At 42.3% G+C, this 25,984-nt stretch overlaps 1 protein-coding gene across 4 annotated transcripts in view; it reads left to right on the forward strand.

Annotated features, from left to right (window-relative positions):
• RNF24 (ring finger protein 24) overlaps nucleotides 1-25,984 on the forward strand; it is a 70,118-nt gene that overhangs the window by 15,227 nt on the left and 28,907 nt on the right. For all 4 annotated transcript variants that reach the window (XM_050943495.1, XM_050943494.1, XM_050943492.1 and 1 more), the window contains one exon: nucleotides 24,265-24,414. In XM_050943495.1, coding sequence (XP_050799452.1) covers nucleotides 24,265-24,414 — 150 coding nt within the window. The remainder of the gene's footprint in view (nucleotides 1-24,264; nucleotides 24,415-25,984) is intronic.

Consider the following 25,984-nt stretch of genomic DNA (forward strand, 5'->3'; position numbering starts at 1 on the left):
GTTTTTCCTAAAGACAGAGCTGGTACAGAAAATGTATGGAAAGTAGGGAGGGTGGAACTGAGGAAAGAAACAGTCTGCTCAGTGTCTTTTCCCCTGCTGAGAAGCTTGCCTAGTGGTAGCAAAAGGGACTTGGGAATGCTGACAGGTTGAGATTGTGGTTTGATAAATGGACCAGTTTAAAGTATCTTTAGCCTGTATTAAAAGCTTGTATTACTACTCAACTGCATCATATGCTCTCTTGACCTTTTAAAGAGATACTTGGCGTAGCCTGCATGCTTGTTGCTAAGTTGTGTGGCAGGTGCCTGTAATATCTTTTGCCTTCCAGTAGAATACTCTGATTACATGAAGTTTTAGACTAGAACTTTATAACCTCTTGACCACTGCAGCTCTCTTGTGCTGGTAGCTCAATTTTCCTAGGAACTCCCTATATCTTTGCAGCAATCTTACAATAAATCTCAATAAATAGTGTATCCTAGGTGCAAAAACCAAAACACTGTAAGGTGAAGTTAAGGTTGCAAGCACTAATGTAAAGGTAAAAATCCTTGCATTAATGTAGGGAGTGAGTGTTTTTTGGTTTGTTTTTTTTGTTTGTTTGTTTTTAATTGAAAACTGGAAAATTCAGAGTTGACACTTAAGCTGATAAGAAATCTAAACAAGGAAATAGAGGAATTGGGAACTTGGATAGGCAGGCCAGCGGGAGCTGTTCCTGTTCACACCTCACCAACCTGCTAGACACATGCACCTGTTGCTTAAATAAATCAAACTTCATTGCAGTTGCCTTTGACTTGCTATTCTCTAGCTAAGATCTGGCTGCAGAAGTGGGGAGAGGTATCCTCCCACCAACAGATGCAAACACCATTTTTTTAAACATCTAAATTGCAAACAGCTGGTCTGATGTTGAAATTTTTCCTTTTTTCATTGACCTGCAGTTGAGTTACACACTTTGAGGTCTGTTTCTGCAGGGAAAAAGGCTAGAAACTTAACTTAAAAAACAAAATTAAAAATACTGCACACACCTTAGGTCTCCAGCAGTCAGAGTAAGCCTCTCTGATCCAATGTGCCCTTCTGATGATGTTTCAAATGCTGTTAGTTTAATTGATTAAAAATGAGAAGAGACCAAACTTAGTGAACTGAAATCTAGTCAAAATATAATATAAATGGCCAAAGAACTTAGATTTGCTGGACTGTGATGAATCCCCCTGTTTTAATGGTGTCATAGTTTAATAACCTCTTATCCAATTACGCGGATGAAAAATTCTACCTCCAGCTGTGGCTTCAGTTACTAATTTTGAGGTCCCTGTAATTTGGTTTGTGAATTTCTTGAGGGGGCAGATGGTATCAGCCTGGCTTACCATCAGAATTAAATTTCGCCCCTAATCATGAGAGCACAACAGTAAATTACTGTAATTTCTTTTCCCCTTGTTTCAAATTTATCCTCTAAAATGATGTGGTCAAGTTTTGGGTTTGTTTAGTCTTATTTTATAAACTGTGCAGGCTGGTACCACTGAGTATACAGTAGGCTGGGAGGAACTGTAGGGGAAAAATTATGTTTTACGACTGTCACTGTTTACTCAAACAACACTACACCCTGTGCAAGGCCCCTGGAATGCTGCTGCGTTCACTGGCCAATTTTGCAGTACTGTCGAGAGAGTCAAGTATTCAGTTCTCTTCATTTCCACTGCTGCAGTTCCCACCATGTGATAATGGAATTTCAATATCCCTGACTCTTTACAATTCCATGGAATTTCTTTAATTACTCAGAATACTTGAAAAATGTAGCTAGCAGATAGTAAAGCATACATAGAATTGAAAAGTCACAATATGCTGCCCAGAATATTGCATGAACTCACATTAGGACTTCTTTTTTCTTCCCACTAGACAGCTGAGAATTCTGAAAACCTTTCCTCCTGCTCCACAGAAAACAGCTGATGCTTTAAAACGCGGGGAAAGAGAAACCATCTATTTAGCTCATTTTGAGGTTAACGTCTTCTGTCTTCATCAGGAAGGATGTAAAACAAACAGTAAAAATGCATTGGCATAGATTCCTATAGGAGTAGGGTGAGGAATGCTATCTTATTTTTTTAACATTCTTAAATAATATTAACATCTTAAAATCTTTTTAATGAAACACAAAAGAAAAACAAAAAATCCCACTGAGCTCCAAAATGTACCCTTGCCTTGCAAGAGTGGAGGAAGCTATTGGCACATCTCCTGTTAAAACAAATAGGAGACTCACAGGCTTTGTTAGTGCTTCTCTACCACAGGACACCAGCTTTTCAGTCATCTGCGTGCTGCTAAATTGTGTGTGTGAGAGAGAGGGGAAAATTTAGTGCAGGTGAAAGGTGCTACTTTGGGCATCCCTGGAGACTGAAGTCTTGTGTTCACAGAACAAGGAATAAGGGTAACAGCAGTACAAGATTTGCTCCTGCAGCATTCTGCACCAGATAATTAAAAACTATGTACACAGAATTTTTATTTTTTTGGCACAGTATTTTAAAATTCTGCAAATTGTATTTGTCAAAATAACACTACATAATCACACAAGTTTCAATTATTTTGGTAATGTATTTCAAAATACCTGTCAGCAAGTATATCTGTAACAATACAGACGCACAAAATTTCCCCCAGACTAGAGAGTTAAAGAAACCTCTTTGTCAAGCCAGTTCCTGTTTCTCTGCCCCCTGCCCAGCCAGGGGGCTAGACACCCATAACCCCGCCTCCCAAGCCCAGCTATAGTGCCCCCACCAGCCAATACACCTTTCCCTTCCCTTCCCTTCCCTTCCCTAGAGCCCAGGGATCCAGAGGGAGAAACAGCCTGATGCTGGGTTCCAGGCTTGCATGGAGTTTCCTGCACACTGCTGTCTCCTTCTCTTAGGGCATGCTGAGAACTGCAGCAGCCAGGGACCCTCTAGCTCCCTCTCCCTGCCCCCAGCAGTGTCTTCTATGTGCAAGCTGGGCTTTGCCAGGTCCAGGATCCCATAGTGGCAGCCAGCATTACTGCATCCCATTTCTGTGAGGGAAAGGAAATTCTGTGTGCACTACATTAATTTCTGCAAAATTTTGCATTGCGCAGTGGTGCAGAATTCCCCCAGGAGTAAAAATTCTTCCCTTCCATCCCCATACTACTTTGCTGTTCCTCAACTAGTCTTTGGAGCCACCTGGTCCTTTTTCAAACTACTCCCTAAAAAAATTTGAGATAACATAGGAACCTTATTTAGTTTCTCTTCTGTACCCCTGTACTGAACTCAGCTAGTCTTTATTTCATTTACCTTTTGGTTTCTGGTGACCTACAGCATTCCTGCTTCTAACACAAGATGCCTACCATAAATGTATGCTGTGTAGGCTATCAGCCTCTTGGTGTTTTAGTTCTGACTACACTCCATTAGAGAAATGGGGTCTGTGGATGAAGGGAAAGCAGTGGATGTGTTTGTTATTCCTTGACTTTAGCAAAGCTTTTGATACAGTCTCTCACAGTATTCTTGCTGGCAAGTTAAAGAAGTATGGGCTGGATGAATGGACTGTAAGGTGGATAGAAAGCTGGCTAGATCATCGGGCTCAACAGGTTGTGATCAATGGCTCCATGTCTAGTTGGCAGCTGGTTTCAAGCAGAGTGCCCCAAGGGTTGGTCCTGGGGCCGGTTTTGTTCAATGTCTTCATTAATGATCTGGAGAATGGCATGGACTGCACTCTCAGCAAGTTTGCAGATGACACTAAACTGGGAGGAGTGGTAGATATGCTGGAGGGTAGGGATAGGATACAGAGGGACCTGGACAAATTAGAGGATTGAACCAAAAGAAACCTGATGAGGTTCAACAAGGACAAGCTCAGAGTCCTGCACTTAGGACGGAAGAATCCCATTCACTGTTACAGACTAGGGACCGAATGGCTAGGAAGCAGTTCTGCAGAAAAGGACCTGGGGTTACAGTGAATGAGAAGCTGGATAAGAGTCAACAGTGTGTCCTTGTTGCCAAGAAGGCTACCGGCATTTTGGGCTGTATAAGTAGGAGCATTGCCAGCAGATCGAGGGACGTGATCATTCCCCTCTATTTGACACTGGTGAGGCCTCATCTGGAGTACCATGTCCAGTTTTGGGCACCACACTACAAGATAGATATGGAAAAATTGAAAAGAGTCCGGCAGAGGGCAACAAAAATGATTAGGGGGCTGGAGTACATGAATTATGAGGAGAGGCTGAGGGAACTGGGATTCTTTGGTCTGCAGAAGAGAAGAATGAGGGGGGATTTGATAGCTGCTTTCAACTACCCGAAAGGGGTTTCCAAAGAGGATGGATCTAGACTGTTCTCAGTGGTACCAGATGACAGAACAAGGAGTAATGGTCTCAAGTTGCAGTGGGGGAAGTTTAGGTTGGATATTAGGAAAAACTTTTTCACTAGGAGGGTGGTGAAGCACTGAAATGGGTTACTTAGAGAGGTGGTGGAATCTCCTTCCTTTAGAGGTTTTTAAGGTCTGGCTTGACAGAGCCCTGGCTGGGATGATTTAGTTGGGAATTGGCCCAGTTTTGTGCAGGGAGTTGGACTAGATGACCTCCTGAGGTCCCTTTCAACCCTGATATTCTGTGATGAGATGTCTGTGTATTAACATAAAAGATATGAGAGGGCCTATTCACGTTCTCCTTTGCAGCACTCATTGTTTTAGTACAGTGGTTCTCAAACTTTTTGTATTGGTGATCCCTTTCACACAGCAAGCCTCTGAGTGCAACCCCCCTACCCCACCCCCAGAGGGCTAGGGCTGGGGCTGTTAGCCATGTGCAGGGTTGACTGCTCCAGCCCCACCGCCCAGGGGCTGATAGCTCAGGACCTCCACATAACCACCTTGTGATCCCCAGTTTGAGACCCTTGTCTTAGTATAATGATTTATGAATTGGCAGAGAGAGTCATTTTCAGGATTTTGGGGGGATCAGAGTTTTGGAGGGACCCTGTACCTACTGACTTCCTTCTCTATGCCTCTACCCTTATCCTGTCGTCATTGTAAATCCATGGATAACCAGTGCACTTGCCATGTAGCTAAGGCTAAGAATTAGTCATGGGTATTTTTAGTAAAAGTCACGGACAGGTCGCAGGCAATAAACAAAAGTTTACGGCCCTGTGACCTGTCCATGACTTTTACTCTAAATACCCATGATCACTAAATCTCTGCTTTTGGGGCCCCGTTGCTCTGTGGGGCCCCTGCTCCAGCGGTGAGGGTTGACTGCCCTAGCAGCCCGTTGCTCCAAGGTCCTCGGGGACTGCTCTCCCAATGGCCTTTGGGGTGCCCCCAGGGCCGCTGCTGATATTGGCACATCTCCAAGCAGCGGCCCGTGTGTCTTGCCCTGGCGACAGCCATGCCAGCCACTGCAGCTGTGGAAGTGACAGAGGTCAAAGAAAGTCATGGAATCTGTGACTTCCGCGCCTCCATGACAGAATCGCAGCCTTACCTATAGCTCACTGTATTTGGCCTTGTCGTAGTATCTATGAATGTACTGCTCAGTGATACAAGGGTTTCCAGTTTGTATTACACAGTGGACTCTAGTATTTACATACCGGGAAAACACGGAAGGTCAAGAATTGGCACAGCAAGCCAGAGGGCAGTCTGAAAGACAGAGAAGTTAGCTGAATTGAGCAATAACGGTAAAGTGCTGATTTTATCTTTATTGTGAAATGCCAGCCTGGAACGTTGACTGCTACGAAGCAGAAAGAGGAGGTTGTGTTTCTACATCCACATCTCATGGAGCAGCTTCATTCCTGGTTTTCAGTGCCTTTATTTAAAAGGAACATATGGATTTGTGTTTGAAAGGAGTGCCATTGGGCTCCAATGGGAAGAACTGACATTGTCCATGGATCTGGAGTTTCAATTTTGTTTGTGTCTCAAGGATTCTTCCCTTTCTCCCTTTCAAATTCAGGGGGAAGTGTTCGTGGGGAGTTGCTTGAAGTGTGATCTAGTACTTAAAGCAGAGGATGAGCGTTGGTACTCCAGTGTTCTACTCCTGACTCTACCACCTTGGACAACTCACTTTGTGTGTGTCACTTTACACCTCTGCTCCTCCACTGAGGAGGTCAGCACAGTCGTGTGTAAACCCAAATCCCCAATGTCTGAGTACATTGCACCCCCGCCTTCCAACACTCTGCTGACAGGGATAGTGAGACTAATCTTAGGTCTCATCACATCGTTTCTTCTCCAACTGCACACAGCATTTGGCTGGAAGTAACATGACAAGATCCTAGTCATTTTCACTGTGCTGCTGTTGCTGGGAAGTGGGAAGCAGAATAGGCATGATGCTCTGTTTGGGGTGATTGGGAAATGGAGAAACTAACTTGTTAGTTTTCCAACCTCAGCTGTACCCTGAGTTCCTGCAGCAATTGTAGAGGATCATGCCTGTGCTATTTCTGCACAACACAGGTCCCCCATGACCAGTAGGACCAGCAGAGAGAAACTGGCCTTTGAGCATGTCATTTTAACACTTTTTGCTCCTCCTGTCTGTCTGTCTGGACAGGTAGCAGCACAGGACATATGGGGACATGCAAATAGGATGCCACCAATCCCGCACCAAATTTAAAATCCTAGAGATTATCAGATAGTTCCCCTTTGTGAGAAGGGACTAAGAACATGATAGTATTTTATGAAAAATAAGGAAATGTGGGTACTAAAGAAGCAGCAACATTATGCAAGGCTCCTGTTTCCCTATGCAACATGGGCAATAGTGACCCTTTAAAACTGGGCAATGTAAAATGAGTCATTGTTCCACCATCATAGTGTTAATACTAGCCTAGGCTGTAAATGGATTTGAAAAAATGCTGCGTGCATTCCCATCACCTTTGTGAGAAATGAAAGTGAATGCTGAGGCTCATGACATTTTGATCTCCTTTAGAGCTGTTGTGGCAGGAAACAGCAAAACAAAAGGCCAAAGGAGAAAAATCTTCAAGTTTTATTTCATAGCTGGGATGGGGGAAGCAAATACACGGGTAGGACAATTTTGTGAACACAAGCAGTTAATGGAGCTAATTTAAGTTTCTGAGATTCAATACACTGGATTTGGATCTTATGACTATCTCCAAATGTGTATTGCTGGCTGCTCTGCAAGTTTTCTGCAATTATACCACACAGCAACTTTTCTGGTTTGGATTTCCTTTGAAACCACTGGTGGGAGGATGGACAAAATGACCTAATAAATCACTTTCATTTCTACTTCAGTCCAATCCGAGCACATCATGAAAGAAAAATGTTGTACTTTGTTTGGAACTTCATTTCCTCACTATTTTAGACTGGTTAGAAGGTTCTTTTGATTTTACAGAAAAAAAAAAATGTTAAATCAGCCCTGAGCAGACTGTGGCCTGCCTTCCCAACAAGCACTGGATGAAAGTACTTGAAATAATGAAAACTAGAGATGACCTGTTTTCAGCATTTATTTCCGTGCCACTTTTAGCACAAATTCCTTCACATTTTAAGGTACATTTAACCAGTTCCTCAAACTTGATAAAAAGTGATGGAGTCCTGTGGCACCTTATAGACTAACAGACGTTTTGGAGCATGAGCTTTCATGGGTGAATACCCACTTTGTCAGACACACAAGCTTATGCTCCAATACGTCTGTTAGCGAGTCTATAAGGTGCCACGGGACTCTTCGTCACTTTTTACAGATCCAGACTAATACGCCTACCCCTCTGATACTCAAACTTGATAATTAACTCCTCTTATTTACATTAGAAGATAACTGCTCTTGCCATGTATTATAAGCAGAGCTGATAGTGCTGCATAGTGTTAAGGTTGCCTGATGCTTTCCATTATAAGACTGTTTTGAACTGCTTATGACTTTGTGCTATCTTTAGCCATTCAGTCTGAAATTTTCCATATGATCATGTAATCAAAGATAGTACCATGCTTATACACATGGGGCCTGAATTAAGGCCACACAGGAACCTTAATTCTGCCATTTCCTATTAAGTGCCTGACTTTGTGACATTAATTTTCTTTTATCATATTTTTGGATGTGATATTATACAGTGTTGAAGCAGCCACTCTATAATAGAAACTTGAATTACAAACCACTCTTTCTCTAGTGCTTATAGCTTTCTGCAAAGAAATCACCACCTAGGCCAGTGGTTCTCAACCAGGGGTCTGTGGCCCCCTGGAGGTCTGCGAGCTAGCTTCAGGGGCTGTGGGGCCTCGAGCCCCGGCATCCCCACAGGGATGAAACCAGGAGCAGAGCCTCAGGCTGAAGCCCTCAGTTCTGGTGCCCCGGCAGGGCTGAAGTCAGGAACAGAGCCACAGGGCTGAAGCCAGGTGTCCCGAGTCCCGGCGCCCCCTGTGGGGCTGAAGCCCTGAGTCCTGGCACCCCCTGTGGGGCTGAAGCTGGGAGCGGAGCCATGGGAGCCCTGAGCCCCAGTGGTCCCCTTGGATCTAAAGCCCTGAGCCCCCACGGTACCTCGCAGGGTAGAAGCCTGAGCCTCCCCTCACCTGGAGCCCCAAGCTGCCATCCCCCTCTGCCACACACATGCATACACCCGGTGGCTGAAGCCAGGAGCCCTAAAGCCCCCCAACTGGGCACTGAAGTTTTTGTAGTATGTTGAGGGGGCTCAGAAAGAAGGTTGAGAACCCCTGCTCTGGGCTGCAAGTTTTTTCATTTCAAAAGTGATTTTTTTTTTTAAGTTGAGTAAAATTCCACTTGGCCATCAAGAGTTAGCAGGATGTGGAAATTTTTTCACTTTGCAAAAGATTTTTTTTGGCTCATTTCTTACTCTTAGGTAACATACATTGCTTTACTGTAAAATGTTCAGGTTTGTCATAGACTTAGTTTTCACTGAGGGCAAATACCTTTGATGTATTGGAACAAGGTGTGCTTTTATTTTTTACTTTATTTTACTCTGCTCTTTCAAAGTGTCTTCTATCCAAGAATTTGTGCTTTGAAAACATGAATTAAGCTTTGCAACTTGCTTAGGGAGTAGGCAAGGGATATACGACCATTCTAGGGTGGGACATGGGAAGTCCTTAACAGCACACAGCAGTCCTGCTTAATGGTTAGGCAAAAACTGAAGAATATCATAAGCAATTGAAAATGGAAGGGGATTTTATGTAGGTTTGGAATTTGACCAGGACGAGAGAGATGCTAATAATTGTTTCCATTTCACCATTGCAGCTGCTTCATCATGCTTCCTTTCTAATATTCATATTCTTGCCAAAAGATCCACAGGATCTTTAATGACCACTGGCGGTCATTAGACTTTTTGGTTTTATGTCTCATCTGCAATATGGGACATCCATTAGCATAGCAGCCTCATAGTGTAGTAATTTATATACTAGTGAATGAGGGCAGAGTGCTACCTCCTGAATCACCATTTCAGCACCAGATCAGTGTCTTGGCCTCCAGTTATGTATATGCTGAGCCAAATTCCAACTTGGCATAAGTAGGTGCAACTTGCATGGAAATTACTCCTATCCCATATATTAACGTGGTCCTATGCCCTTATCTGTTTCTCTTGTATTTTACTTCCTCGATGTATTGCAGTGCACTTTGTGTGTGTGTGTGTGTGTGTATAAGACAGAAGCAGTTCTGAGTTGCCACAATTCCAAGAAATAGGGTTACAGATGGAGTTTCAGCTTTTTGTGAGCACAAACACACACTAGTTAAGTAACCTTAATTATACCATATTTCTCAAACTCATTGAATTTTAGATTGCTTAGCAAAAATATTAGTAGCTCAATGAGCCTTCTAAATTTAATTTTGTTAATTAAAATTTCAGAGATATTGTTGACTAAGTTGTGAATGAATTAATTTAATGTAGGATGTTTAGAACTTATCAAGATGTACTAAATCACAGTAAAGCAGTACACTTATTCTAATCTCTCCTGTTTCTGGAGAGGTAATTTTGGTACCAAGATGGCATGGTGAATCTTTGTTATAATTTATTTGCATTACAATAGCACCTAGAAGCCAGGGCCTCATTTCTGCAGAAACCGTACAAACATATAACAGAGAGTTACTTGCCTCAAATCTGTTTGGATAAAACAAACAGGTGGATGGAAATACAGGTCAGTTTGCCAATCAAAAATTGTCACTAAAGCCATATTCCTTATTCATGAATTTACAAATGTTTAACATTGTCTCGGATAAGTTTGTACCATCTTATGGTGTTTTTAACACCATTAATTCTATAATATATTGGCACTATATAAAATATAACAACACTTGATTTATTTTATTAATATTAATATTCTTGTTTCATCCATTGTCTGCATTTGTTTCTGAATTTCCTTGTTTCTGTGAATCTGATTAAAGTAGCTGGCTTATGTTTAATTCATATAGTCAAAAAGACAGAGCTGGTAACTACAGGAGATGCAAACCTGATTCCAGATAGCTAGTTGGTACTGAAATAGCGTGACCTGGACATGTGCTCTTAGCCAGTGTGTTACTCGTTGTTCATGTTACTGCTTTGCACAAATTTCCATGTGTATCAGACTGGCTGGGGATAAATAGACCCCTTTCTTTCATTGGCTGCTATTAATTTCATGGACAATATTGTAATTAAGAGAATTTCCATAACACTTTGCACTAGCTACTAATATTGTCTTGCTCTTGAATGACACAGGATATTCAGATGCTTGCAAAATCTGTCACTCTTGTAACCTATGTAGTTTTCTATATATTATCTTCATTATTATTGTAGACTGCTTTCAATAAAACATATTCTTGAAAGGAACTAGTCTCCAGTTCATTTCAGAGGGAACAGGATAGGGTTTTAGCACTGATTAATGAGAACATGTTGGTGCAGTACATTGTTAGTTTAACATCTTGGCTGGACTGAGCAGATAGATACATCCCTGGCAGCCAGTTAATCAGGATCTCATAGCAAATGTGTATATGTATATATTGTGGAAACATAATGTTGTTCTTTTTTCTTTAGGCTGTGTTTCCAGAGCCTATTATAAAATTACAGAATATGAAAATGGAAACAAGTATCATGTTTTTCTCTCCACTCCTTTCCCCCATCTCTGTCCCCTTTGCTCTACTGTTTAATATTTTTTTTAAAAATTACTTAGACATTACTCGCAACTGGAACAGATCCTGCTAACTTTCCCCTACTTCTTTAAATGGAACACAGAGTGCATTCTTGGCCCTTGGTTTGGCATTTGCTGGCAAAGAGCCTTTTCCCCAAAGAAGTATGTAGCAATTGCAAAGTAACTTTTTATTATAGCTTTTGTGATTGAAGATTCTTGCCTTAACTTTTCACAGATATAACCTCTCCTTTGCATGTGCTCGTAATTTGCTCCACAATGTTCCCCTTGGGCTGAAGTGGCCCAAGGGGAACATTGTGGAGCAAATTACGAGCACATTGGCTTTACTCCAGAGGAGAAGTTTGAGGAAATTCCATTCAGCTGTTTGGGTCGGGGAGGAGGGTCAGCTTTAAAAATAGGTTTTTAGGGTTTTTTCCCATTTTCTACAGTGCCCAAAAGATCACATGGAGTTCAGTTTAGACATGTGCACCTAGTGAGGATTTTATAATTATTGTATGTATATATCAAATGAATAAAATAATCGTATCTCGTGGCGGAATGCATACCTCTGGGTATTTGGATAAGGCTTTGCCTGTATTCAAAGTTGCCACCGGTTTAAATTTGAGTTAACAACTGATTTAGTTAAACCAGTACGAAAGCCTTTGAGGGCTTATGGACTTTAAGGTCAGAAGGGACCATCTAGTCCAGGGGAGGGCAGACTATAGTCCACTGGCTGGATCTAGCCCATCAGGACTTTCAGTTGCCAGCCCTGTGGTGCAGTGGGGCTAAGGCAGGCTCCCTGCCTGCCCTGATCCTGCACAGCTCCCTGAAGCAGCTGGCATCACGTCCCTGCGGCCCTTGGGGCGGCTGAGAGCTCTGTGCACTTCCCTCAGCTGCAGGCACCGTCCCCTCGCAGCTTCCATTGGCTGGGAACCCACCCCCAGGAGCCACTGACAGACATGCTGGCCACTTCCAGGTGCGGCATGGTGCCAGGGCAGGCAGGAAGCCTGCCTTAGCCCCGCTGCACACCTCTGCCACCCTGGAGCTACTCAAGGTAAGTGGCACCGGGCTGGAGCCCACACCCCAAACCCCTCCTGCACCCCAACCCCAACCCCTTGCCCTGAGCTCCCTGCTGCACCCCATATCCCTCCTGTACCCCAACCCCTTGCCCTGAGCTCCCTGCTGCACCCCATATCCCTCCTGCAACCAGCACCCCAACCCCTTGCCCTGAGCTCCCTGCTGCACCCCAACCGCTTGCCCTGAGCCCCTTCCTGCACACTGCACCCCCTGCCCCAGCCCTACGTTCATGGCCTTGCATACAATTTCCCCACCCAGATTTGGCCCTTGGGCCAAAAAAATTACTGACCCCTGATCTAGTCTGACCTCCTGCACATCATAGGTCACAGAACCTCACCCACCCTCTTCTGTGATAGGCCCACAACCTCTGGCTGAGATATGGCAAGTCTTCAAATCTTGATTTAAAGACTTCAAGTTACAGGGAATCCACCATTCACTATAGTTCAGATCAGCAAGTGACCTGTTCCCCATGCTGCAGAGGAAGATGAAAAACCCCCAGGATCTCTGAATTTAGTTTAAACCTGACGTTCAGGATTTTGCCCCCCTGTAGCTTAGACCAGATTCAAATCATACCTTTCATTAAATTGATACAACTTTGAATACAGACAAGACCAAAGTCTTTTACTAAGTTTCATTGGAGGGGCGAGGAAATATGTTATAAATAGTTTGTTCTAATGGTCTCTTGATGTTTTGGGGAATCTAAGTATAGCTTATGAATTCTGTTTATTACTGAAGAAAGGCTATGCATATGTATCAGCCTGCAGACTCTATTTTGAATATGGGGCTTGTCTGCCTTCTGTCTTTGTACTTCCATGTTCCAGTGAAATTCCAAGATGATACAATGGAGGGTCATTAAACCTTGATGGTCCTCTATTCACATGGACGCCATAGGGGAGGGCTGAGGGGGACACAGTTGGTTATTGCCCAGGGCAAACCAGTTTCTCAAGTCTGAACCTCCCCAGGAGAGGTAACGTAACAGATTACCTGGTAGAGGAACCTGATCACTGGATGAGGTGGACCTTACCAGCCATTTTAGCAGCAGAGAGAAGAGATCAGAAGCAGCAGGACTGGAGGGAAGTGCGTGTTAAAAGATTCTGGAGACTGGCCTAAAAAACGCTCACTCAAGAGTGGTGAGGAAACCAAGGCAGGGAAATGGATACAGGTGTTCTGTTGTCTGGATCTGTGTATTTCATGCTATCTAAAATAGAGTGATAGACTTTGCAAAGCTTCCAAACCCCTGTGTGTTACATGCTTCAACTATCACACCTCCCGGAAGGGTTAAACCTTAAGTCATGGTGTCAGCAATGTTGGAGTTCCGGGAAAGTGGGCTTAAACCACTGGGGAGTTGAGGAGGAGTTGGCACTAGTCTCAGTGGGGATGTGAATCTCAGTGCTCAGAAGGGGGTTCTAGGAGGATCTGCACCCCAAGAGTGTGCCTAGAGACCCAACGCCGGAGGCAGTGCCTGGGCTTTCCTCGGACTCAGGAAGTTTGAGCATGCATGAGCCCAGCATGTGGGCCCAAATTAGCTAGGGTGACCAGATGTCCCAATTTTATAAGGACAGTCCCAATTTTTGGGTCTTTTTCTTATATAGGCTCCTATTACCCCCTCCCACCCCTGTCCTGTTTTTAACATTTACTGTCTAGTCACCCTTAAATTAGCAGCAGTGACCCTCAGGGGAACCCTTACCAGGCGCTGTCACATCCCTTCTGACCTTAAAATCTATGAATCAATGAAAACATTTCTGAACATGCTTCCTGGGAATGTGTTAAGTTTTAGCCGTCTATTGAAGCCACAACCATTTCATTAGATTGCTGGGGTGCTAGGAAAAGTGCACATTCTCTGACCAACCTAATCAGGAGTCTTGGAGGGACAGTGTGCATGAGGAAATTGTGACTGTTGCACGCACGCACTTATACCCCCCAAAAAATCCATTCCCAAATCTCTGTCTTAACACTGAGGACTGAATAAAATCGCTTGGGGATGAGAGGGAGGTGGGGAGGGAATAGTTGCATTCCAGTTTCCCACAAGTGCTATGCCTCTGTTTAGAAACATTCTATTTCTGTGTTTTCCCATTGCTAAGATAGAACTGTCACAATACAAACTGATGCCTTGCTACCCTTTTAACCCACTGATGCTGAGAACTGTCTCCATCCACTGGCAGCCAAGTCATGAGCTTTCTCCTCACCCAACCCATTCACTAAAGTCCGGTATGATCCGGAGAGTTTACGTGGACTGTTTGTGTAATGGAATTAAGCCAAGCAGTTTCTTTCTTGTTTAATCAATATAAACCAGATGAATAACATACCGTTTGCATTCACATGTTGAAATTAGGAAATCAAAATGCTGAGTTCTCATACTAGTGTTATCTTGATGGCGTTACACAAGGTGGGCCAAATTCGTGGCTCATGTGATTTCGTTGACTATAGTGGCACTATTGTAGAAATGAACTTTTGTATATTTAGGTCCATCTTTAATAGTCGAATTTTTAATCAAAAGTATATGTGAGCAAAGCTGGCAAATGCATGTCACTGTGGGTCTTGTAACTTGCTTTTTACATTTTTTAACCTTAATGTTGCATTAACTCGTACTTTAATATAATTGGTTTTGTAAGTGACAAAGAAATAGGCCTGTGTCTCAGAGCTAAACCCTGGCATGTCTCACTCATTTAATTGTATAATAAAAGAGGAGAGAAGAAGTTAGTTCTGAACTAGAAACTTTCTGTTTTAGTGTATTAATCTCCTGGTTTTAATTCAAATTATCTCCACTGAAATGTGTGAACTGGCAATTTTACATGGAGGATTTTAATTCCCTATTTAGTATGGATCAAGTGTTTAAAATGTTCCAGGCTCCATGCCAGTGTAAAGGGCCATGCATGCAAATCCGATGACGGGATCAGGGCCATAAACCGTAAGCTGTTCTTTATTATCTGTTAGTACAGAGCCAAGCACAGTGGGACCCTGATCTTTATTAGGGTCTGGAAGCTATTGTACTATGGCTTCTCCTAATTGTTTGTTTAAAGAAACAAACATTTTCCAGTCCAAATGTCATATTTTTGCTACCATCTGATGTCCCTTCCTCATCCTGTAAGAGTTTGTTTTCGGTCCATATTCTTCTAGTTAAGCTATTTGATGTGTAATATTTCTTATGGACATACTAGAACTTTCCTCCAAGCAATCTCTTGGGATTTTTCATGGGAGTATACTATATTTTTCCTCTTTCTGGGTCTGTTACCATTCAAGACTTTCAGTCTTTTCCCCCCCTATAGCAAAGTGCTTATTTTTAATCTTCCTTCAACTTCCTTATTCCTTTGATGTCTGGGATTGTTGACATCTCTGTCCCGCTCACACACATATATTCACACACAAACTGGTCTACACTAAAAGATTGTCAGCTTAAAAAAAAATCCACACCCCTGAGCAGCATAGGTAAGCCCACCTAAGCCCTTGTGTAGACAGAATTCTTCGACTTAGCTACCGCCTCTCGAGGAGGACTGCTTATGCCGACGAAAGCACCTCTCCCATCACATGCAGCAGGGTCACAGGCTTCTGCTGGAGGCAGTAGCAATTAGAGTCATACAGAAATTCAGCTTTGAACAGAGTTCCATCCCAAATTCTCACATTGGCCAATTGATTTTTCAAATAATCTATTTGAAACTAAGTTTTTAGTTGTCTTCCCCATACTCTCAACACACACTCAAATACCAGTGGCATAGTTGCCCTGGCTGTTTTTTCATTCAGTTCCGTTGGTGCCTTCCCATGATCTGGGGGAGCAGATTCTACCCCATTCTGGTTTCTTACCCATGGGCACTGGTGCAAAATCTCCTTTTCTCCTGGAGTATAATTCCCGTACTACCCTGTCAGTGCCATTTGCCCTCCCTAATGAGAGACATCCCCAACCCCTCCTGTATTTCACTGTTGCTCCTGCCTCAACTCCTTTCCTCAAAACAGCCCCTCTTGTACACTTGCAAGGTTGTCACTTGCTCTGGCATACAAGGAGCAACAAACGATGCAAGATCTAGACTCTAGAGCATGTTGAATGCACTCTGTGCTATCTCAAATCCTTTGTCATTACACTTTTTCCTAGGCCCAGATCATCTTCTCTCGTTATGGCTAAGAGGATACATCAGGACACACTTACCCTTTCCTACTGCACTTATTTGATTACCCTAGAATAGAAAACCTTTTTGACAATCTCTGCTTATTTTACAGTTTCCGTCTGGGTGACTGACCACCTTCTCTATTGGCTTCTCATCGAATATTCCTTCCATGAATAGTGAAGGATCTGATGTGTCTGGAAGGAAGGTGCCTGGGATAGGGAAAGAAGTTCTCCACATTAAGCAAAGCACTTCTGAATAGCGACAGAAGCAAAAAGACACTTTATTCTTCATCAAAATAAAAAAAATCTTCCTTTTTGGCTGCTGCTTCATAGATCTGTGAAATAGACTGAAATGCAAGTTAAAAGAAGGGCCCAACTGTTTTTAAAAAATGTCAGTTTATACAAAGCCCCTTAAAGCTATTTATCAGAGAGGTAGCCGTGTTAGTCTGTATCCACAAAAACAACGAGGAGTCCGGTGGCACTTTAAAGACTAACAGATTTATTTGGGCAGAAGCTTTTGTGGGTAAAAAAGTGAAGTGAGGTTTTTGCCCAAATCAATCTATTAGCCTATAAAGTGCCATCGGACTCCTTGTTGTTTTTAAAGCTATTTGTTTCCTGAATCTCATGCAGAATATTTTCAGTCTAACCTTAATGGTTTTTACTTGACACTTTCATTTCTCATGTCTTAATTTTTTCTTCTATTCCATAACTTAACATAAACTTGCCAGGTTAACCCCAGTGTGGCAAGAGTTAAATGTATTTTATTGTTGAATGAATTTTATGCTGTGAAAAGTGCTGGACTGACAGTCCTAGAGTCTGAAGTCCTTTCCTTACTTATAGATAGGAATAAGCCTGACAGAATTCCAGTTTTGTTTTGTGTAAATTCAACAGTTATATCAGGTTTTTTTAAACCTTTTTTTTAATAAACGTTCAGTGTCACAGCGGTGCTGCCGGGGACTCTCTGTGCAGCGGGTAACACCAGATCCCTTCAGGCGCAAGGTGCAGGGGAGTCTGCACTTGCAGACTATTACCAACAGTTTTTTTTCTTCGATTCAGTGTGTCAGGTAAAATTGGTGTTTACTGTCAACTAATGATTTATATTGAATCCTGTGAAGCCTGTTCATAGAACGTTGCACAGCATGGTTAGCACCCAGTTAATTTTACTTCCACTTCCATCAGTACGCCTCAAGGCAATTCATTGATTTAAGTGGAACTGATGACTTGAGTAAAGGCAATATGATAAGGTCTGTTATCTGATTGAAGGGTGGCAGGTCCCCATTTGGTTTAATTAGGATAGTTTTGAGCGGTTAATAGTCAGTTTAGACCCACTTAACTGAAAAAAGTGTATTAGTTGGCTGGGTTACCTCATGTAAGGAAGGATTGACTTAGTGGATCAGATATTTAAGACTCTGCCCATCTCTTTTTTCTTAACTGGTTAATAAATTGCCTTTTCACTTCCTGTTCTGAAGAATGTTGCTTTAACTACAGAAACTCAGTTAATCTGATACCAAAGGTCATGAATATAAAAGACCATGGTATATACACTGGATAACGTAATCTCGGAACACAACAAAATTCAAAGCACTAGCCAAAGGATGAAGAATTGCTCCCAATGTTTTTGTTTGTTTGTGTATCTATTTCAGAATGAGTTAAAACACAGCCAATTCACTGGATAAAAGTAAGGATATGTCTGCACTGCGAAGTTGACGACAAAACTTTTTGTCTTTCACAGATACTTAAAGCCCCCCCGCAAAAGACAAAAGTTTTGCCTATGCAAGTCGCAGTGTGAACACGTTCTGCCGACAAAGCTAACGCCGCTCACGGGGCTGGAAGTATTTTGTCAGCAAAAATGCCAACCAAGTACCGACAAAGAGCATTTACGCACACTGACTTTTAGCGACAAGGCTGGGTGGTGTAGACAAGCCCAAAGAAGTAATGCATAGCGTATGATGGGTGAAGGAAGTAATACTTATAAATAGTGTTCAATAAAAAAACGAAGTGGCAAGATATGGCAAGATCGGCATATGGGAAGCTTTCGGTTTACGTAACCATTTGTTTAATGCTGCTGCTTCTGCAATACTGTTGAAAGTGCATCTGTAATAGCACAGGAGAAGGAGATACATCCGTCTGAAACTCCTTTCTTAAGGAGGAGGGGGAAGTTGCATTACCCACTTTGTTGTGTTAGCTTTTTACACTGAAAACTAGTAGTTAGCATTAAGAGCCTGCTTAATTTGACACAAGGAGGAAAACTGTAACACTATCCTTATCTAGTTGTGCTCAGGTATTGTAGGGAGTTCCAAACAATGTATGTGTGGCTGTTTTTGTTGTTATACCACAAGGGAAGGGTCAGGTTGGCATGTTGACTTTGACTTTAACTAGAAATTTCCTTTCTTTTGCCTTAGATCCCATATACGCTACAGCTATCATGGGGATCCAGTTACAACATGGTTCCCCCTTGCAATGTAAATGTGACCAAACTGAGTTTTAATAGAATCCTTGATCCATGCTATAGCCTTTGACCAAACAAGGCTGCAGTATCCCAGTTCAGGAACACATTGGAAAAAACCCAAACTCAGACTACAAGACCAAACTGTATTAACTGTGTCTAGAGAAAGAAAATAGGTTTGGGCTTTTTATTTATTTATTTATTTATTTATTTATTTATTTAAAATCAACATAGCTGTCACTAGATAGCTAATTCCATTTGAAAGAGACAACGCCTCAGACAATCGTGTTATAAGCAGTACCCGAAAAGTGGCTTTAAGGGTGAATACAGGCTTCTAGACTCAGGTTATTGAGCATTTCTGCTTTGGCTCAGAGGCTCTTTTGGTGCATATACTGATCTCCAAGGTTTTTAATCAAGCTTAGAAGTTACCAGAAATTACCATGAAAACTCTTAACTACTATCTTATGGAACTAAAGCTAGTGAGAGAGAGAACACAGCAGTATTACAGCATGAAAGGTAATTTTAAAGTTACAGAGACACCTTCGTTACTCAGTGGGGTATTAGTGAAAATAAACCAGAGCCAAGTTTGAAGGTGATGCAAATCCCAAAAAAGATTGATGGTAGCACATATTAGAAGAATTGTTATGCAGGGTTTCAGTAAAAAAAAATCCATGTAAAAGATCTCATTCCATAGCTCTTACGCGGGGGAGGGCAGGCGACATAAATGAAGGGTAGCATTCTGCATGCTCATTCTCTTGGTGTGTTTTTCTTTTCCCATGAAAACTAGGCTTATATGTTGTACAATACATGCACAGCCATCTACCTTATTACTGTTTATAGAGTCAGATAAAAGTATACAGTGCTTTCAGAACAGGTAGAAGGCCATGGTTCCTTGCTCTGAAAGTGGGTAGTATACATCCTGTAAATACCATGCAGGTAACGGTGGCTCATGCACAAGGAGGAAACCACAATGAGATCAGCAGAGAATGATTTAACGCAGTGGTCCCCAACGCAGTACTTGTGGGCACCATGGCGCCCGCCAGGGCATTATGTGCACTCGCCTACTGACAAAGGAGCGCCTCCACTGGACAATCCGCCGCCGAGAAGCATGGCTGCCAGACAACCAGCTACCAAAATGCAGCCAAGAAACGTCGCCGCTGAAATGCCATTGCTTCTCGGTGATATTTCTGCAGCGACACTTCTTGATGACGCTGGCTGGCGGCATTTCGGCTTCTGGTCATCTGGCGCCCGCCACACTCTTCTGGGAACATGAATATGCTATTGCAACAGAGAGGTTGGGGACCGGTAGTTTAATGGAAGAAATGGGCTTGAAAAAGAAAAGGGCATATTCAGAGATTCTAGGGCCAGATGTGACCATTGTGATCATCTAGTCTGACCTCCTGTGCAACACAGGCCAGAGAACTACCCCAAAACAATTCCTAAAGCAGAGCTTGTGGAATAAATCCAATCTTGATTTAAAAATTGCCAGTGATAGAGAATCCACCATGACTCTTAGTAAATTGTTCCAATGGACAATTACTCTCACTGTTCAAAATTCATGCCTTATTTCTAGTCTGAATAGTTTCAATTTCCTGCCATTGGATCAGGTTATACCTTTCTCTGCTAGATTGAAGAACCCATTATTAAATATTTGTTCAGCAGGTAGATACTTAGGCTATGTCTACACTACCGACCTTAGAGCGGTGCAGCTATACCACTGCAGCTGCTACACTCTAAGGTCCGTAGTGTAGCTGCTCTAGCTGATGAGTGATGGTAGCTATGTCAGCGGGAGAGCGTATGTGAAACGTGTGTCTGTTGGGTGGGGGGGTTTCACACCCCTGATTGACAAAAATTTTAACTGACAAAAGTGCTAGTGTAGACAAAGCCATAGATTGTAATCAAGTCACCCCTTAACCTTCCCTTTAAGTTAAATAGATTGAGCTGTTGAGTTTATCACTATAAGGCATGTTTTCTACTCCAGTCATCATTCTTGTGGCTCTTCTCTGAACCCTCTCCACTGTATCAGCATCTTTCTTGAATAGTGGGCACCAGAACTGGACACAGACTTCCAGCAATGATCACACTAGTAGCAAATACAGAGATAAACTAACCTCTCTTCCTACCGGAGAGTCCCCTGTTTATGCATTCCAGGATAGTATTAGCTCTTTTGGCCACAGTGTTACACTGGGAGCTGATATTCATCTGATTATGCACCAGCACATCCAAATCTTTTTCAGAGTCACTGCTTCCCAGGATAGAGTCCCTCATGCTGTAAGTGTGGCCTACATTATTTTTCCCTAGATATATACATTTAAATGTAGCTGTATTAAAACACGCAGTGTTTGCTTATGCCTACTTTACCAAGCAATCCAGATCGCTCTAAATCAGTGACCTGTCGTCTTTATTATTTACCATTTCCCCCAATTTTTGTCATCTGCAAACTTTATCAGTGACAATTGTGAGTTTTTTTTCCAGATGTTAAATCGTGTAGGGCCAAGAATCGATCCCTGCAGGACCCCACTAGAAACAGATCCACTCAATGACTGTTCTCAGCTTATAGTTGCATTGAGACCTATCAGCCAATTTTTAATCCATTTAATGTATGGTGTGCTAATTTAAATCATTCATGTTCTTTAATCAAAATGTTATGTGGTACCAAGTCAAATCCCTTAAAGAAGTCTGACTGTATTGCATCAATATGCAAAGGGAGGAAGCTGTTCCAAGCCGCGGGGAACTGACTTCCGCCACACCCCAGAAAATGGCTCAGGAGGTTTTAGACTGTGCTGAGGGTGGTGGTGGGATTATTACAATACACACTTCCTTGGGCTGCCCTTTTCCCCTCAGTAAACTCTGCTGTCTGCCTGTTTGGCATATGTTGCATCACAGCACATCTCTGTGGCTTAGGTCAGGTCTACACTAGCAGCTCTTTGCTAGTATAGCTCCACTGATATACTGTACCAGCAAAGCTCTTCTAGTGTGGAAGTAGCTTGTACCAGCAAATCTGAGCTGCAGCTGGTATAGCTTATTCCAGGAAGGGCCTATTCAGGTTCTTTAAATTCAGTGTTTTGTGTGATAGTACATAATGCCTCTAATGGTGCAGGCCTGGGGTGCTCAAGTGACTGACTCACCTCCTGTCCCTTCCAGCCAGCTTAGGTAGGTCACCGTGTCCTCTCTGACCAACCCTAGGCAGAGACAGAGTTGAGCTATGGGCAAGGACTTCTCCCAACAGGTTTCCAGTGTGTGGAAGTCCCATCCTGAAAATGTCCACTGGACCCCTTCTGGTTTGTTTTTTATTAATATTCTCTATCTGACAAGGCACTCCTGTTGTGGCCAGGTCATTTGATGACCACCATCTCTTTCCCTTTCAACACCTGTATTTTTGGGATTCAGGAACCAGTCTTCTTCAGTCATTGTTTTAAATCGTATAGTGTCCCAAATTCATACAATGAGCACTTAAGATATAAATTCAGATTAGCTATTCTGGAACAGAATTCCAGTAATACTGGCCAGTTCTTGATTAGAAGAGAGCCACTCTATTTGAATTTTTATGTGAATGCTTGTATCTGAAGTAGAGCTGGGTAAGCTGTTTTTCTCTGTGCCTCAGTTCCCCATCTGTAAAATCGGGATAATAGTTCTTCCCTACCTAACAAAGGTGGTGATAGGCACGTATACTGCAATGATGAGGGCCAAATAAGTGCATTAGAAAGATGAAGTCTCCAAAGTTCTATTCCCCTGCTTTGACAATCAGGGTCAGATCTCTATTTAACATATCTATGTGCACAGTTGCAACTTTGGATGTGGAAATAAAACACAAATGCAAGTGCAATTAACTCTTGTAATTATATGTGGTATCGACGGTGCACAAACAATAGTACTTACGAGTGCACACACAAATGTTTGAACATGCACAAATAGGACTGAATGGAGCCTCCTTTGAAAACTCATTTCCCTTTGTACTTCAGTTTCTTCATCTGTAAAATAGAGATGATTTTTCATTAAACTTCACACTAACAGCAGGTAATTCAGCCTTGCAAACTGTGCACACTCACTCACCTTGGGCAAATCATTTTAACAGGCAAACATCTTCTTTTTAATTCTTAAGTAGAGTTGGGCAGGTACATTTTTTTTTTTTGCCTGAGCTGATGTATGTTCGTTTGGGTTTTGCGAGGCTGGATGAATTAATATTTGCATGGTCTTTTTGCAACATGGCTGTTTACAGGCTATAGAGTAAGTTACAATAGTAAATATGCACTTGTCTCCAAGGATTTCAAAGCCTTTTCCAAACGTTGCTGTATAAAGACTAATTAGTAGCACTATAACATGAGTGACTGTACAGACATTAATTAATCTATTTTACCTGATTATATGGGGTTTTATTCATTTTGTATCTAGATTTATGCTTACTGTAAAATATTGGCGTCCCATGTAATGAAACATGAAGCTGAAATCATGAGAGAGATCATATGTTTAACTCATTATTGCAAGCAGCTGCTTATACAATGTAATTTGGCCCCTCTGTGGGGACTTGATTTTGGTCACATGCTTGAATCTTGGTAAATTGACAGCTGAGCTGACTGCCGCCTTCTCCTTCCATACTCCTCCTGCGTTACCTCTCCAAATCAGCCTCGCCTATTCAAAGATGATTCGGCACTTCAGTAAGGCCCTCCCCCCCCGCCCCAATGATCGGGGAGAATCAGTGAAGGTTTAGACAAGGGGTACAACCTACAACCTGTCTTTGAGCCAGTCTGCCTGACGTGGCTAGACGCTAGCTGACCCGTTTGAAAGTCTTAAAATCCAGTTTTATGGCACTTGTAATTTTCCTGTGACTCTGTCATATGTTAGTGGAAATCTCCTTGCGTTCTTCTCCGCTCCCATGCTAACACTAACTGCAGCATAGGAAACTACACCTAAAATAAAAGGGAAATGCCATATTCAAGTAGGAACACTAGTTTTGCTTGAGCTAAGACAAGGATCAGCTCAGAGTTGATTTGAACAGGTTTGGATAGCAGTCAATTATTTGCATGCTTGAAGTTTTCAGAGGGGAATTTCCACTAGATGAGGAACTGGTCTCAACAATTGTTTAAAAAAAAAATCCTCTTAATTCAAGGCCCTTTAGCTCTTTAAACATTCCTTTCTTGGTTGTTCAAGTTTCAGGTATGGATGGTCACTGACCACAATAACACGTACTGTGTAAATGTACATCTATGGTAACTCTCTGTGGCTTTTTTTTAAAGCACTTGCATGTGTTTATCAGAAGGGAAATAACTGGATAAGATGATCATGTAAGGAGGAGAAAAAGTTCTGTCTGCGGATCATTGTCCGTCTGCTCTGCAATGATGCTGGACTGGTCTCGGGATTGCTAAACCAGGACCTTAGCTCATGGAGAAGAAACTTGTGGGAGGGTGAACTAGCCAACATAGCATTTCTCTTCCTCTCCTCTTTCTTATGTCATAGGGAGCAATCAAATGTTGGTACTGCTGGACACCCACCCAGGGGCAGGGGAGACATACTTGCCAGGAAAGAGGATGGTCCTCTTTATTTCTCGCCTTCTGAAATGTTCAAGCTGTCATTCATCGTTTTAAAAATTAACACGGTTTCGATTCTTGGTCTCTGGTGACTGCAACTAAAAGCCTTGTGTTGTGTTTCTGTTTCCTCACAGCCCATCCATGAGCTCAGACTTCCAACATTACAGTTTCAGGATGCCGAACATTGGGTTTCAGAACCTGCCTCTCAATATATACATTGTGGTTTTCGGCACTGCCATATTCGTCTTCATCCTTAGTTTACTCTTCTGTTGCTACTTGATCAGGTAAATAAACTACCATTACTATTTTGCCAGCTGAAATCTATTTGGTCCCAGTCATGTGATGTGCCAAACATTTCCTGTAGTTCATTCAGGCATGGAGAGTTCTATTAAGCCCCTTGCTGGAGGCGCTTTTTCTTTTCTAGGATTGAACCCTTTTAAGCAGTGTTCAAAGAGAACGAAACACTGTTTTTTTCCACCTAAATGGTAAAATTTTCCATAGGCGCAGCAAGACATGTTAGATCTAATGAATCCATTGGTGATTTACTTTACAGGTATTACTTGAATAGATTTGCATAGTGCTGCCTTCCCATCTGCCACTGCAAGCGGTGTTGTCTGGTCTTTACCACTGGATATCACCTATGAAATTATTTTAATTCTCCATTTTTAAGTAGAATAATTTGCTCATTGACTTAGTATTCGACCCACACATTCATATATATTAAATCCATCTGGAGCACATATTTGATCCAGGCACATTTCTAGAGTTGACTCTAAAGGAAAGCAATTACATTATGTTGCTTTTAAAGTGGATTTTTTGTAGCTTAAACGTGCAGGAAAAGCATGATTTCTTGGTGTCAGTGTTTTCTGCTTGCTGCTTATACTATTTCGATGCATCTCTCTCTTTAATGAATAACTCATGTACTGTGTGATTATTGCTCATTCAACAGCACAGTTCAGAGATTAATGATGCAGAGTTGACTTGTTAATCTGAACAGTGATGAGTGCAGTCCGTAAAGGTCATTCTGGTTTTGGGAAGTTTGAGTATTTAATTGAGGCAAAAGTGTTTCTCCCAGATCAAAATAGAAACATAGCCAAATAAATAAATAAATAACTTACAATAGAGGTGAGAGAAAAAAGTCTATTCTGAAAAGTCAGCATGCTGCAGTCATCATGATTCAAGGCTGTGTCTGCCTCTCCTCGTGGTCAGGAACAAAGGATCTCTTTGTGAAGATTTCAGTTTATTGGCAGCAGTTGTACCTCACCCCACACACATCTTAGATACCTTGCAAAACTCCTGCTGAAAACCTGCATATACACAGCTATTCTGCATATTATCTTTCTCTGTTTTTGTCTTGTTAACGTATCTTACATTTATGCACGCACTCCTTTGGCGTTTGTGGACAGAGCCTCTGTCTGTTGCCCAGTGTCATGCAGCAGGCTAACCTTTACGCTTTCTCCCAAGCTGGAATTGAAAATGGAGGTATTGAAAATGACTAATGTAGATGAGATCAGCAGGGTTCTGCACCCATTGCTGGATACCTTGTTCCAACAGGTGTGAAGCACTTTCTGCTACTGTGAACACTGGACCCATTGACCCTATTTACACTGTGTGGATAGCTGCTGGGGTGGGGCAGTGGGGCTGCTGTGTTTAATACCTAAAAGACAAAAACAGCAGTTTCAGTAGCATAGATATCCCTTAGACCATAAAACCAGAGTACAAGCACTCAGTAACGTTCACATATTTGCAGCTCCATAACTATTGCCCGAAGCGAAGCAAAGCCTGATAACATTTTTGGATGACTCCAAGATGGTCAGAGTGATAAATAATAATGACGACAGGGCAGTCATACGG

Source organism: Gopherus flavomarginatus, chromosome 3 (assembly GCF_025201925.1).
Source record: "Gopherus flavomarginatus isolate rGopFla2 chromosome 3, rGopFla2.mat.asm, whole genome shotgun sequence".
Taxonomy (NCBI): domain Eukaryota; kingdom Metazoa; phylum Chordata; order Testudines; family Testudinidae; genus Gopherus; species Gopherus flavomarginatus.